This window comes from Haemaphysalis longicornis, unplaced genomic scaffold (assembly GCF_048455015.1).
Source record: "Haemaphysalis longicornis isolate Haplotype H1 unplaced genomic scaffold, Haemaphysalis longicornis Haplotype H1 scaffold_7, whole genome shotgun sequence".
In the NCBI taxonomy this organism is placed as follows: Eukaryota; Metazoa; Arthropoda; class Arachnida; order Ixodida; family Ixodidae; genus Haemaphysalis; species Haemaphysalis longicornis.
In genome coordinates, this window is record NW_027526422.1 from 87,683,940 (window position 1) to 87,700,202 (window position 16,263).

The following is a 16,263-nucleotide window of genomic DNA, read 5'->3' on the forward strand; positions in this document are numbered from 1 at the left end:
AAGCGTGTGTCCCTATCAATAGCGGCAGCATGTGGCAATGGAAGCCTCGTAGGCGACACTCCAGCGAATTGCCCGGTCGTTACCATCAAGGGCAGTGGAACTTTCCATAGTATACCGAAATGACGATTAGTCATGCGCCGACGGTGATTTTAGGTCGATTTGACGCCACATTATTTATTGAGTCGAAATCTCTGTGCTTGGCCTGGGTATGTTGAGTCTGAAACCAACCACGACATAGGTTTGTGTCATCCTTCCAAGATAGAGAAAAACGGTATAAATAAAATTGTTTTGCAGCATGGAACTTTTTATATTCTTGGCAACTTCCGAGATTTTTCTACATTACTAGAATTGGCGATAAAGGTGTTAACAAAGGTCTTAATTTGTTGTGCGGATGACTGATCTCTGTTGGCGTCGCCGAACACATAAAGCGCACATTTAACCACCGCCAAACCGCTTCACTGCGCAGGAGCAAAACTGGGCAGGTGTTGCAAAGGATCGCACTTTTAATCAGGGGGTCTTCCGAGACCTGTGTAAGATACTCGTGGCCACCCTGGACTTTTCCTTCGTCCCCCGAAACACACGTACACGTAAATGTACGGAAGCACACACACACGCACTCACAAGCACAGACGCGAACATTCAAATACTCACCCACAGATAGCCTACATCAATCAGCCAATCTTCAGTTGGCACTTCTGCTAATTAAAGACGGACACCTGCTTCATATGGCCTCTTGATTGATTGATTCTGGGTCTAACGCGCAGACGCAACGCAGGCGATGAGGCGCGCCGTAGTGGAGGGCTCCGGATTAATGTTGACCACCTGGGAATCTTTAACGTGCGCCGAAATCTCGTACACACGGGCGTTTTAGCTTTTCGCCTCCATCAGAAAAGCGGCTACCGCGGACGGGATTCCAACCCGCGTCCTCGTGTCATATCGTTTCTTGCTGGTATGGTTTCTTGCACTACATTCGAAATTGACCGACCAACTTGTGCCTGCCCCCGAACCCACGGGAACCAATTAACGCCTTGCTTTTGTGGTAGTTTTTTCCCTCCTGACACCTTGTTGCACAATTTCTGATAGCTGTTCTGAGCAGAATAGTTTACACTCCTCAAAGGGAGCTACTTGTGTTCCTTACAAAGGGCATGCCATCCTGGTCAATGGTAGCAGCTCGTGCGCAGGGCTGACATCTTCGGGTGCCACTCCCACCTGTTGTAGTTTTCAAAATTTGCCGAGCGTGTAAAGCAGACTTAACAAAGTTGTTTTCTTTTTACTGCTCAACGCCTGAAATGGCAGGTAAACTTCAAGTATGGCAAGGTGTAATGTCCATTCCTTTTTTCAAATGATTTTGTATGGCATACGATTTGGACAGTGGTGCCTAATGGGTATAGTAGCTCAGCGTCTTAAGCGTTGTTGTGCTAACTAGTTGCATGTGATTCCAGTATTGGTCAGGTGGGTGCTTTTAGGGCAGCTTATTATTCCAGGTTCAAAACGGTAAAACGCCTGGTATCGTTCCTCTGACCATCAACGTTGTGCGGTTTTGCGGCGCCGACGGCAGCGACCCGTGACCTCTCGAATGCAGCGCATCTCATTTGTCGTCGCAAAAATACTTCTAAACAACGTTGTGAGGGCCGAATTTGGGACGGCAGGCTATTGAAGCTTCGCTTCATGTCGATTCTCAACTATGCGTTGGATTCCTTAATTTCGGAACAGATGCTAAGAGGGGATCCCTCGTGTGGATGAATATAGGCGCGCGTAGCTTATTCCCGGTGGTCTATACTGATGTGTAGCCCTCGTGCACCCCATTTCGCCTCTTTGTTCATGCGTAGCTTCGGCGTGGCACTAATACGAACATTGAAGAAAAAGCGACCGTAAGTTTTGTCTCTTTCTCAGGTAGCGCACAAAGAAAAACTCTCGTGAACTTCGTTTTTCCGTTTTATTTCACACTTTGCGTCACTGGGGAGTTGTGTTGGCCCGCTTCAATATCTGTCCTTGAGTCATTGTACAGTTCTGGCTCAGTTACGGTGAACCCCATGTTGCAGTAAATCGCGTTGTCGACAGCCATAATTGTTCCGTTGATATCAGCAACCGTGGGCTGCCACTGCTTCCGCTTCCGCTTCTCGCTCACCGTAACACCGAGCCACACAATGCCAAGAGCGAAGACTGCGAAGGACAGGAACCTATACATGTTGTCGTAAGAGCCCACGTGGTCCCTGAAGAATCCTGCAACAGAGAACATCACCCGTATGTGTTAACCCCGTGCTTCTCAGATGAAAACAGAACTTTCATTTGCGTAATTTTATGCTAAGCCTAATTCAGTCCCAATATTTACGGTATTTTGCATTCTCTCAATAATATTAAGAGCGAGCTTGCCCAGCGAGTCAATATGTCGCACTTAGGGATGCAGAAATAGTGAATGGCGCTTAACCTTCGCCTTCGCCTCTCAGCGTGGAACGAGCCTTATCGGGCACCGTTCACATCGCATTATATTTCGCTTGTCAAGCTATTGAGTCACACACTGATTGAATTGTGATGACACCGCACTCCTTCATCTACCAGGCTCGGAAAATTCCTAAAGTTGTTTTAAATATCCCCGAATTAAAATTTCGCATTCACTTTAAAGAAACCACGAAGAAAAATACGTTTCTTTTATTCGAAAGATTTGGGGTTTTATGGTGCCTGAAACGCTTGCGCGGCAGCAACCGATACTTTATTCACTGAGAAATTAAACACCTTAGGTCAGAATCCAAATTCTTCCGCTAAAATTTGTGTTTCGAGGCGTCAGAGATGACATATCCAGAGAATACGCCTAAAATGAACATTTGTATGGTGATTGAAGATGCTGCAAAAAGGAAAACGTCAAAATAGTTTCCATGTTTTCTGTCTTCCTTTATAGATGGCATGACCATTATGCTCAGAGACCGTTGCCCTCAGTTGCTTTGTTTCTTGCCAATTTGTCACTGGCTTACTTTTGTTGCCGTTGATACAAACCATTCGTGAATGATTGGGTATGTTCGACAAACAAGGTCGCATAAGTGGCGATTCCTGTTATGTCAGTTGGCGAGTGTCGTGTCAGACAAGCCTAACGCGCCCGACGGCTGTGCAGCTTCGGCCTGCAGACAGACAGAAAAATTTTGTTTCGGTTAATGCCATTCAGGTCGCGCTTGTAGCCGATGGAATCCACTCACCAGCGACCTCCTCGGATCTCGCATGTATACCTACATCCGTTCGTTCCTCTCTAACCGTACCGCTTCTTTCTCTATCCCGGGCTCTACCTCCCCCCCGTTCTATCTATCAGCTGGTAACCCCCAAGGCTCCATCCTGTCACCCACCCTTTTTAAGATCGCTTTAGCTTCGCTTCCTCCACTATTGGATGTCATCCCCCTTCTCTCCTACTCTGTATACGCGGATGACATTACGCTCTGGTCAACCAAGGGCAGTCCCGGCCAACTGGAGGACACTCTTCAGCAAGCGTGTGACGTCATCCAAGGATATATGTCACGTCTGTCGGCCTCTCTATTTCGCCTTCAAAATCCGCTCTACTCGTAGTCAGTAACAAGCGTGGAGTAACACCGGACCGCTTTATTCCTCAGGTACACATTTTTGGCAGCCTTATACCACATGTTGACACCCTTCGGATTCTCGGTCTCACCTTACATTATGCGGGCAGCTCTGTACCGACTCTGCGCACACTTCCCAATCAGATCACTCAGCTATCCCATCTCCTAAGCCGGGTCGCCAATCGAAGAGCTGAACTGCACGAGCATCACCTGCTCCGCATCATCGATGCTTTTGTTGTCCCGTATACTATACACAATTCCGTATTTGCAATCCTCGCCATCTCAACTCTCGTCCCTCGAGGCCTCCCTCCGCGCACTTTACCGTATCGCTGTGGGGGTACCCTCCTACGCCCCCAGCGCCACCCTTCTGGAACTAGGGATATATAATACTCTTGAAGAGCGCATCGCGTGCCATCGCCAGGCCCAACTAGAACGCCTCCAGACTTCTGCACAAGGTCGTGCTATTCTCAATACACTTAACTACCCCACTTCGCAACTACCCCCCATACCACCGGAACACCCTCCTTGGGCGACTTACACTAATTTACGGGTCGAGTCTTTGCCCCGCAACATGAACCCTGATCGACACCCTGCTCGTCGTGCACTGCGCGTTCAGGCCCTCTCCAGACGAATTAATTTTCTACTCTCCCATGGTTCCATCGTTTGCTTTACTGACGCCAGCGACATCCCCTCAAACTCAACGGGCACGGCTTGATTTCTCCGACTCCTTTCTTTAGACACTGCCACCCTTTCCTTTCTTTCCCCACCGGGTTTGACCTCTCTCGAAGAATACGCCATTGCCCTTGCAATAGAGCACGCTACTCTTACTGTTCCTACCAGCACGCCAGTATATATCTTCTCCGACTGTCAGTCAGCCCTTCGTAATTTCTCTCACCATGAGACTCCCCTACACACTACTGACTTCGTCACTCCGATCTTGCAGCAAATCATCGGCCACTTTTCACACTGGTTTGGGTTCCTGGCCACGCTGGCATGTGCGGAAACGCCTTAGCAAACGCGCTCACCCGAGTACCTTTCCCAGGTCCGCCCATGTCCTGGCCAACCATGTACCACCCGCCGACGGTTCGTACTCAACACCGCGCTTCCCGCCGTGACCAGTTACACGCCCAACGCCTATCACGTACCCTGTACCCACCCCCCAGTTCCCGTCTAACTCGTGAGGCTGGGTGCCTCATTCGGCAGGCTCAAACCTCTTCACTCTCCTCCCATCACATTATTCACCGCATCTATCGGCGCCCTGGCCATCCTTCCTGTCCCACCTGTTCTTCCTACCTATCCATCCCTCATTCTTATTGGGACTGCACCCCGCCATCACTTGGCCCATCCCTCGCCTCCACCACCTCCTGGGAGCTCTGGCTGTCACCCCCGCCGACAGTAAACATCCAGGTTGCCCAGGAAGCTCTCTACAAACACGTGCACCGGTTCCGCACGGACATTCTGGAGTACTACGTGGATCCGGTGAATTGAACTTTCAAATTAGGACCTGGACTTAGGTCCTGCGTAAAATAAAGTTTGTTCTCTATCTCTCAGCCCTGTCGATTAGCCGCACCTGAAGGTCCGGATCGGAGCTGCGGAACGGAACCTGGGGGCACGCCCATATTATGTGTGATAGGGTGGCGTGTTCACCGCACAGGTGGCAGGCTGCGGTTGGGCACAGACTTGGGTGTACGTGGGTAAGACGGGCTGGGTTGGGTAAAGTGTTCGTTTGTAGCAAACGCCCAATATGAGCTTTGCTGTTATCTAATTGGTGGTCCGCCAGTGGGTACACCCGGCGGTAGAGGCGGTAGTGTCTGGTGATATCATTAAATGTGATCAGGCGATCGATCCCTCGCAGACCGCGCCGCGTGATAGGGATAGAGATCAGGCCCTGCGCGGATCGGGAGCCCTCGGGCGTGTTCCTGAGCCGTCTCGTTTCCCTCGAGGCCGGAGTGTCCGGGGGGTGCCCACGTCAAGTGAATTGTCTGGCCGCGCGATATGGCTGGACATTTTTCCAGAATTTTGAGTGCCACTTGTGATAATGGGCCAGTGGCGATTTTTTTAAGGGGGGGGGGGGGGGAGGAGGGGGAGGGAGGAGGGGGAGGGATTCCGTATTATGGCTAAGGCTATGTTCGGCTCTTCCACCGATTCTGGACGGGTGGCTGGTATACCTGCCGAGTTTAGAAGTATTTTAGAGAGGTCCGTTATAGCGACTGGGTATGCATCGTGGTGCCTGTATTCTGCTGCGTCCACATATATGGTATTTGGGTTATTTCTGTGTATTTTGTGGAGCGTTTCAGTCCGTTTTTTTCTCCTAGCTATGTGGTATTCGGTGTGCATGTTGCGTGGCAGTGGTTTGATTATTAGCCTTGCGTGGATGTTTCGTGGTATAGGGTAAGGGTGTGTATAGCTGGTGTGGTGCCCAATAGACAGCTCTGGGAGTATGTGTCTCCCTGTGGCTGATCGTAACAGTATTTCGTACTGGCTCGTTAGGTGGGCCTCGATAAGTTATCTGACTATTGTGGAGGCCTAAGCCTTGGAGGCGGGCCGTGGATGTGCCGGGGATGAGGCCAAGTGCAAGTTTATACGTTCGCCTAATAAGTACATCGACCCGTTCTATATTTTGCCTAGTCAAGCGAAGGTAAGGGAGAGAGTGCATGAGTCTACTTAAAACGAACGCCTGTAGAATGCCGACCTTTTCATTTTTTTTTTCACGCCTTGATGACGATTTGTGATTCTGCGAATTAATTTGGCTGTTTGGGTGCGTTTCTTTTCATTGTATTTAGAAACTCTCCATATTTTCGGTCATTTTGAATAAGTAAACCAAGTACCCGGATGTGCGAGACCTCTGGGATAGGGTGTTCTTGAATGTGTAGCTTAATGTTTCACTTCTCCGGTTTACGGGTTTGTGGTGATAGCAAAAGTAACTCTTACTTAGAAGGCGAGCATCAAAGTCCTGCTTTGACGGCCTCTTCGAACACTACCTGTATGCCTTGCTGGAGGACGTCGTCTATATGCGCGGCACTGCCTCGGTTTGCCCAGAGCGTAATGTCATCAGCGTATAGGCTATGGTAAAGTCCTGGGATTTGGCTAAGTTTTTGTGGGATTGTTAGAATTTCCAGATTAAACAGGAGTGGTGATATGACCGCTCCCTGGGGCGTTCCGCGACCCCCTATGTCGATGGCGCGGGGGTGTTAAGGCCACCTACTTGAAGGGCGGCAGTTCTGTCTGTTCGATAATTCTTAACGTAGTTATAGATTCGTTCCCTGCGTTCACTGACTGTAGGCCTTTAAGAACTGCGTAATGGGTGGCATTACTTCGGTCTGTATAGTGCCCGCCGTACGCAGAGTTGCTCCTATGTTTACCTGTTCGTTCGTTAATCCAATCCATGTTCGTAAATCACGCGTCGCGCGAGCGTCGGCGTCGTTCGGCGGCACCGCGACGACCCGCAGGAGAGGGCTAGTAACAGCATGAGAGCGGCGAAGTTGCGCGTCAGCCGCTGCGTTGACATTTGTTGGTGGACACGTTTGTAAACTCTGCAATCATTTTAAAGTTATTTTTGACCGGTTATGGGCAGTTATTTTCGATTGATTGAATTCAGTAATCAGGAACCTAGATTTTCTATAAAAGATACACTCGCCTGACTTTATTCGCTGCTACGAATCCTTGCGGGACAATTATGAAGTTCTGCAAAATGTATTTCAAGTTATCCCCATCAAATCGGAACAAAATAAGGAGCTTGATAAAAAAAACGCACTTCTAACAATTTATTTCCTTGCAACTTGGTGCCCTACCTTGATGTTATACACAGACTGCTTCATAAGCGTAAGCGAAAGGAATTCCAGCGATGCCTTGCTAGTTAGGGTCGAATGTCAGTTGGAGAATAGAAGGCGAAGCCCTCTGGCACCCTTTGTTTATCCTGCAAAAAAAGCTGATCAAACCCTCACCAGAAAAGAAAAAGAACAGCGAGGTTTTGCTCAGATACGAACCATTTGTTTTCAGAACACAAGCCCAACTCTCAACCTCTCGACCACGCGAGGAGACGGGGCTAGGCTGCCAACAAATATTGTCGGGTGTGCATTGATTTGGCCGTATAGAAGAAATTTGGGCAGTGATAACGCTTGTTTCTCACACACCGATCTCGAAAGCGTTACCACGTATGCTAGTACTACTAGCGATGTAACCAAAGCTCCCTTATTTGGGTGAAGAAAATCCACTACGCAAGCCACGGTAGTCGTGAATGGAATGGAATGCGCGGCTAGAACTCTGGCGTTGATAACGCTTGCTCGTCGCGCAGCGATCTTGAAGACAAGCCCTTTCATGCTAATACTACAAGCGATGTAGCCATTGATCCCTTATTTACCTCACAAAAAGCTATTGCAAATCCCCGCTTCCCCCGATGAAAGCCAAACAAGCCAGGAATGAATGTCCGCTTTAGAAGAAAAATAGCTTGCAATTCGTCTCAAGATAGCCGATTAAACCAGGTTAAAAATTACGCCCATCTTCCCGCAAGGGTACCCTGATGTGATGCGACGCATCGGGGTGTTCAATTGGCGTTTCCATTGAGTTGATTCTCTTGCGCTGACGCTGGTATTGGACTGTGTCAGCCCACTCGCTGAAGGGACCGTCGGTTCCATCACGTCTTCATCGGAAGAATCAAGCCAAGCAGGAAGTCGTCAAGGAAGTCACGCGGAGTCTAACGAGAGCGAGCGCTGACTGAACTGCCGCAGCGCGCTACCCGCTTTATATTCACAGCGCCTGAAGGAGAGGAGCAGCGGAGGAGAGGCGCGCATGCGCGCAGTTGCGCACCGGTGCAGACGCGAGCGGAGCGAAGCGCGCGCGCAGCTGTTGTTGTTATGCTAATGCCACGGAGTGAGAGCGTTGAGCACAGCTGTCGGAGAAAAGAACGGGGAAGAGTTGCGCATGCGCAGGTGGTGTGCGGACGCTGACGCCGACGGCGGAGGGACATGCCCCAGGGCAAGAGATGCGTCGCATCTAAAAGTCTAAAAGAGTGTTTTCTGCTGAAAGGAATGACCCAAAAACACGAGACAGACAGGAAACACGGACACTGCTTTCCGCTTTCCGATGCTTTCTCGCGCTGCGTCGACGCCGATATCTCGCGAGCATAGACATCGGCCTCGCTCGCGCGTCAGCTCACGTCGCCTTGCTTTTTTGGCGACGCGCGATCACGCGTGAAAATGCGGAAAGTACGCTGAATGTGGTTGGGTCGAACACATGAGCGGAAAGGTACGCGTCCCCGCACGCGTCTCCGCCCCGAGAACTGGTTTGGCTGCCGGATGACCTGCCACACCGCCGTTTCTGCGCGCATCCAATGTGCTAGATATTTTGACGCGCCGCGTCGGAAACCGGATGGATTGGGCGGACATGTGTCCCCTCTTTACGGCACCTTTGCCTCGCCGCGCTCAGGCGGAACTCGTCTGGCCACCTGTCGCAGGGTGGCTTGCTCTATGGCTTGTTGCGACGAGCGGGGCAGTTTTGACGGGGCAAAAAGAAGAATGAATGTTTAATTGAAAGAAGCCGAAAGGCCGAGAGACGGTAACATTAATGAAATTCTTAATTAGCGTCCCACACGACAGACCACACCAGCCGAACGGTGGCCACCGAAGGAATTCAAATTTTTTTAGCAAACTCTCGTCCCTCTGCGTTTTCCGCTTCTCTTGGTGCTTCACCCCCAAGCCAGAGGGCACGCGTACGTTGTACATATCTTAACGACCTAGCTTGCATCGCTCTTTGGGAGGATAATGACGACAGCACGCAGAAAACTTGAACGAATCTCGAAGCATAACCACGCCTAAACTTAGCCGAGCCCAGAGTAAGCTAGGTGGGGGCTCCAGCTTCACTGGTTCACCAGTCTTCGCAGTGCGAAGCTGCCCCAATTTTATCGCTAGCGGGCAACGCCACCGATGGTGCGTGCTTTTCTGCGACACGGGGCCCTAAACTCTGCGCGTTGAAACTTCGCGGACAACAATGAATCTCCAGCTGAATGTGACACAAAAAAATGGCTGACGATTACTACGCTCCCTAATGCGAAATTTGCGCAGCCTATTCTTGTTCACGGCGCCTAACTGCTGCGTCTCCTGAAGTGATCGCGTGATCAGCGAACGCACGGCGCCCTTGTTACTCAGCCGCTGTCTCACAGCGCGTCGCCGCTGCCGAGCATGTTGTTATAAATCATGTTTGAACCTACCGCGCAAATATCACGTGGTTCAGATGAGCCACGCAACGAGGAGGACTCCGCAGAACCGATGTACGTGCAGCACGCAGCGCGTTCTGGGCTTTTGTGGCGCGGCCTCGACATACTGCCCCCACGTCACACTCTCGCCATAATTTCATGCTCCTCTTTCCTTCGGGCCCATATTCGGTGGCTTCTCCGGTGGCTTCATCTGTCGGTTATTTCGTAGCGTGTTGCCGCCGAGGAACGACTTGCGCCGCCTGGGTAGGCCGACATTCCCGTCACACTTTCGACAAACTTTCCTCCTCAGTTTTACTTCTGTATTCGGTTCCCCCATTTTCCCCTCGGTTATGAGGCCGGCGATGTCGGCAAACCACAGTAGCGGACGCAAAAGTGCTGCGCACTGAAATTTGGAAAGAAATGACCGGCCAGAGAAACGTACACGTTTTCAAGCATCCGCGATGACCATGACGCAGGTTTTGCTGACCACCCAGTGGCGGAATAAAGTATGATGTAATGGGGCAGCAGCTGCTTATTAGGATAGATTCTCGGTAGATTGCAAGGCAATATTGAACGCGGCCTAATTCCACGAGACATCTTACATGCACTTACAGTCGAATTATTTGTGTTTTATTGTCTCTATACCAGATGTTGGAGAGCCAGCTAATACGCCGGAAGTAAACTTGGCTTTCCCCTAACGTGCGTACGTTCCGAGAAAAAAAATTATGCATATACAGATCGTATGACGTGCTCTTTCCGGCTGTTGCAGTTTTTTCAACTTTGTGGCTTCGCGCGCAGCAATCTGTAAGGGTTTCATGTAAATTTTGTTTGATACCAAACTTACATCAGTCAGATGGTAAGCATTTAGTGAGCTTTGCGTTCACCAATGAAGAAAATATAAAAGCGAAATGTCGAAATCGTACGACACTTTGGGTTGTTTAGTATGACGCGCCCTTAACTCGTTATATGCGATAGTGACCAACTCGACATAATGGGTAATATCTGCAAGGTTCTATTAGCGACATCTGCAAAATATGGCTAACAAAAAATAATTTATGCGGTAAACCTATTATTGCAGAGGCTTTTCCGAAAATGCGAAAATTTGGAAATTAGCATGAAACACAATCTCGAGATTTTTTTTAGATTGAGGAAGCAGTACTCGCCATGAGGAAAATCACGTTGCGGTAAACATCATGCATTATTTTGACGTCACTGAAGATATAATAGCTAAACTCATGCGTAGCGAGGTGCCTCTCAGTGCAATGTTCTATAGGTTTCTGCCGCTGCTTTACGGATTTTGCTCGTTTATAACAAACGTTGTGTTCGCATTCTGTGGTAACAACAGAGATATTTCAAACGTTCTCGTCCTACGCAAGTAGGCCGCATTTTGTAGGGCTTTTTTGCGTTATTAGAGTAAACACATGCTAACCCAGAAGGGTTAACAGGGATTACTCAAAAGCGCGCGTTCGAGGATATCATTTTTTTAAAGCCAAATAAAATCCAGTAAAAGAAAATACTTTTCTAGATAAATTGCGCTCCATTACAGACTCCCGTTTCATGTCGGGCGGGTGAATAATTTACCTTCGAATGGTAATCAGTTAAGCAACCACTGCCTCTCTTCTACAAACAAATTCCCTCTGGCGGTGCACGGTGCGCGCGCTTCGACAAACACATGCCATCTGTCTTCGAAAAGAGTGCATCATAAACAGGCCATTGCAAGCGCCCTACCCCATGACGAGGCACATGACGTCAACAGCTCTCCTGCGCCCATACTCCACAATGCCGGGGGCGCATGAATGCATCGCGGTGCTACAAAATAAGGTCGGCAGTATAGGCGTGTAGTAGGGCGCAACGCCGCCAACGCACATCCCGTTATAATGACGCATTACGTTGTCATGGAGACTACAAAGAGGTATACTCATCGTGTGCGTTGCCAGTACGCCTCCAGCTTTTGTCAAGGCTTGTGTGGCTGCAGTGCCGTGCGCGCGCACTCGCGCGCGTTCGCCGTTCGAATGGGGGATGGGCTGTGAGCACATAGGACTTTGTTCCAACGGAACGCTGAACGTAGGTTTGGTAGAGGGTTCCAAAAGTGGCGCTAAATCAAATCATGTGGGACGGACGCAACTATACAAATGGATGGCCAAAGCTGTCAATGTGCGGGTCCTGAACCACGGCGCAGTTTCTGTAATCCTTTAAACACGGGCAAAGGAATGCGAAAAACCTTCTAACAATAATATGTCCGGCCTGACTTCGGGGTCATTCCACGCGAAACCTCCCAGCGCAAAAATCAATAATTGCCAATTACATTGAAAAAATTTGAGCTAGTTGCCGATTAACTGTAAGAAGCCTGCACTGAGTATTCCCTTTGAAAAAAAAAATTAGGTTGTCTGAGCGGCCCTTGAAATTTCTCCAAACACGCAAAATGTGGTTCGAGATAATATATTTTAAATAAATAGCGAAACTATCTAGAATGACAAATATTATTTTGCAGCCTTCCCCTTGCATTGTTCTTTGATGTGGGACTATGTCTGAAGCCATGTAAGGATTTGTGGCGTTGTATTAGCTATGTAAAAACGCAAGAATTGGCGCGTTTTTCGAAACTTATCGCGGAGGCACCATGAAGTTTCACCAAACATATTTCAATCGTGCGGTTATATGGTCCTTGAGTGTCTATTAAAACTAGTTTTAGCCGATTGCAGAGCATACTTTTCAAGCAAATTGCTTACAAAAATGAAAAAAAAAGAGTTTATGACAAACTTTACACCTAAAGAAAGCACCAGGGCCTTCGAGGTAAAATCACGTGACATGGCTCATTATACGAACCAGCACTTTAGCTTTTAATTTAGAAATTTTGTCTCCAGTAAATTTTGTTTGACACGAGAAAAAAAATTTTAAAGTTCACAATCAGCCACACTTGTGTCCCCAACACGGAACGCGTTCAGGATGCCGGCCTGTTTGGTGGCAGGTATGTCCACCCCTGGTTTGCTTCTAAACGAACATTGTTTCTGTCTCTGGACATAAAAAAGTACACCGTAAACGGCATACTGCAAAGCGCCACTTTATTTTCAGGTATCTGCCCAGTCACTTCGCATTGTTGCATATGGCGTATTTAAGAGCGCAGTGCCAGGAATACACAAACTAGATCTGCCTCAAGCAAAAGAAATTCATTATTTCTCTGACGGAGCTTTTTCGCAATAGAAGAAAAAACAAAACTTCGTGAACCTCTGCTACACAATGATGACCATAATCTGTCGGCAGAGTGGAAGTTATTTGCCACTTCACACGTCAAAAGCGCATGTCACGGCGTCGACGGCACACTTAAACGTCTGAGAGAACGAACATGTCTCCAGAGACCTTTTGAAGATCAGATTCAGACTCGAAAGGACCTGTATGCCTGGGTGAAAACAACATCGAAGGAATAACGGTTGTCTTCGTTCTAAAATACAAGAAACAAGGGCACAACTTGGTACAACATTCGCCATTGCAATCCCAGTGAAAGGGGCACCATAATTTCATCACTTCAGAGCAGCTACTCTTTCAACAGTTTTTTGTGCCATTGCATCCTAATCAAGCTCGAAAGAAATTAAGGTAAAAAACCAAAACGAACAACTAGGCAGCCTTCGTTGACGGTGACTATTCAACTGGTGAAGCGCTGAATATCTGTGAATCATAAAAAACAGTAGGGAAAAGAGACAAGTGGCAAAAAATGGTGTATTTTCAGTAAAAAAGTATCGTGCGGTAAATTTGCTTGGGCCATGTGAGGAGCGGTGCGCAGTAAAAAATGGCTGTGTGATCGTTCTTCCTCCGCATCAGACAGTCTGGTTCACCTGGCTGATATACTGGCACAACAAAGCGCTCACTTGCTGTGTTCATGGTACGGAGACCCAAAAATAACAATGAAGGGAGCTCACACTAACGCGCAAGACTTGAAGGTTGCGAAACTGTATGCAACAGTAGCGTGCTTCCCCTTTTTTGCCTCACGGCGTTGTTTAAGCCTCGCGGCTGTACGAGTGACCACATATGGATGTTCGTCTTTCTCCATAGCACACGGCTCTGCGCCGCACGTGGCCCTGGCCTTGTTTCGTGACGCGCTCTTATCGTTGAGGCGGTGGCCTCCCCGCCTTCCTCCGCCAGGTGGCCTCGCGGGTTCCCCGCGCGATGATGATGATGATGGTGATGATGATGATGATTGTTATTAGTTTCCCCTTTTTAGCGGGGTGATGACGTGCCATCTTACCAAAAAGGACCAGTATACCTATGTTTTCCTCTCTTGGTTTAATACTAGCGCTGCTTAGGGCAGTCACAAAAAAACTTATTAGGCACAAAGTATTTTTTTCCTGTTACAGGTGGTAGCTGCCCCAGGCAATATTCCCCTCCCTCCTTTTCGTTAACCCGCATTCTAATCTACTTTTCGTCGCCTCGACAGCCTTGAAGTTGCCTTCCTCTGTGCAATCTTAAATTCTAGGGCTTCTGGAAGCCTAATATTCCCTTCATGTAGATTTGGAAGGATACCCTCACATTCTAACACTATGTGCCGCGTAGTCTCTGTTTTTTTTCCGCAGACCACGCATACACTATCATTTTCTGAATACTTCCCCACAAAGCTCTTAGTTCGCAAGCAACCTGCTCTAGCCTGAAAAAGCCAACCACTGCCCTGGGAACAATCGTAGAAATTTTCCTTTCTAATGTCCAATTTCTCAGCACTGCACATCTGTGACGACGTTTTAGCTTCCATTTTTTGTCTCCATTTATTCGTTTCTATGCGCCTTGCCTCTTTTAGGGGCGAAGCTCCTTAGGGCGTGGGTCTGTCCATCCTCGACGTATGTATGTAGCCACCTCTAGTTTAGTTCTTGGATTGTTTACTAGATGGCGTGGCTACCTCTAGTTTAGTTCTTAGATTGTTTACTAGATGGCGGTACTTGTATATGATTGAAAGATGCGCTTGGATTGTTTACTAGATGGCGTGGCTACCTCTAGTTTAGTTCTTGGATTGTTTACTAGATGGCGGGGAGCGTTGTAATAAAATCCGTTCGCTGTTGGCGCGCGCTCGGAGTCGCCCGATGGATAAGGCTGCAGATGTGCGAGCCCGCGAGGCAGAAGCGCTCCGTGAAGCTGCGCGACGCCGCCGCCAAGATCCTGCCGTACGAGAGCGGGAGGCCGAAGCGTGTCGTCTGGCTGCGCGACGACGCCGCCAAGATCCCAGCGTTCGAGAACGAGAGGCCCAAGGGTCACGGCAACGGCGCGAGGACCCTGTCGTACGCGAAGCGGCACGGCTGCGGCGCGAAGAGGATCTCCAAAACGTCAGAGAACGGGAAGCGGCGAGAAAGCGCGCGTATCGGCAGGCAGACCCCGATGCAGTGAGAGCTCGTGAGGCGTCTGCAAAACGTATCAGGCGAGCTCAGCCCCAAGGTGCCGACGCGCGGTTTAAGCGAGACTATCTAGACGTTACGTTCGGACACAGATGTAGTGGGCGAACTTTCACTGAAGAGTCACGGTTTTACCGATGATTTCCCCTCAGGAGCTTCGCCCACTCATCATCATTCACCCCGTGGATACGCTGTGAATTTTTTTTTTGGTTAACTTGGATGTTTTAAGTTCTCCACTGTACTTTCCGTATTTCATCGTTAGCGTTCTAGTCTTCCTTAACCACTGCGTGAACACGCTTTTCAAGTATAGGTACCTAAAAACCTTAGCTGCCCACCTACGTTGATCCATTGCTCTTAATCTCATCTCAAAACATATTTTGCACAGCGCTTCTCGGGCTTCAAACGACGCCCATCCCATATCTCATTGCACTGCTTCGTTAGTTGTTTTTCCATGCGTGCCTAAGGCCAAACGGGCTACCATTCCCTGGTTCACTTCAAGTCCTGATAGAACGTGAACATCTGATTCTAAGCAGATTACAGCATTCGCAAATGTGAGAACCAGAAACATTACTACTTTGCACAATCCTCTCACTACTTCATATTTGTTCTACCCCCCTCCCCCCCCCCCCCCCCCCCCCCAGAGCTGTATGCTTCATTATAGCAGCGTTTGGCTTTCCCTCACCCTTAAGTTGCTCCTCGTGAGTTCTTAAGTAGTTATCCCCTTCGTTTATCCACTCTCCCAAATATTTATATTCTTTCACTCTGGGTAATTCGCCTTGCTGGATAGACAGTGCGTCAGTGGTAGCGTCATTGAAAACCATTAATCCCTATTTTTCTGTGCTAAAATTTAACCCGAAGTGGCTGGCTTCCTGGCCGCTAATATTTATGAGCTGTTGCATATCGGTCTGATTATCAGCTAAAAGAACAATGTCGTCTGCGTATAACATTCCCGGAATATGCTGTTGTACCACTTCGCCTTGCAGCATATGGGTTAGGCTAAACCCTACTTGACTTTCTTCCAGTTTCTTTTCTAATCCTGCCATGTAAAGCATGAACAGTATTGGGCTCAAAGGGCATCCCTGTTTCAGTCCCCGATGAATGTTGACCTGCTGGGCGCATTTCTGACCTTCCCAAGTAAGGTGCACTC

General features: G+C 48.8%; 1 protein-coding gene across 2 annotated transcripts in view; it reads right to left on the minus strand.

Annotated features, from left to right (window-relative positions):
• Positions 1-1,922: 1,922 nt before the first annotated feature.
• Positions 1,923-16,263, minus strand: part of LOC144146046 (monocarboxylate transporter 9-like) — a 38,901-nt gene continuing 24,560 nt past the window's right edge. For both annotated transcript variants that reach the window (XM_077677973.1, XM_077677974.1), the window contains exon 5: positions 1,923-2,223. In XM_077677973.1, the coding sequence (XP_077534099.1) occupies positions 1,937-2,223 (287 nt within the window). In that variant the 3' untranslated portion in view covers positions 1,923-1,936. The remainder of the gene's footprint in view (positions 2,224-16,263) is intronic.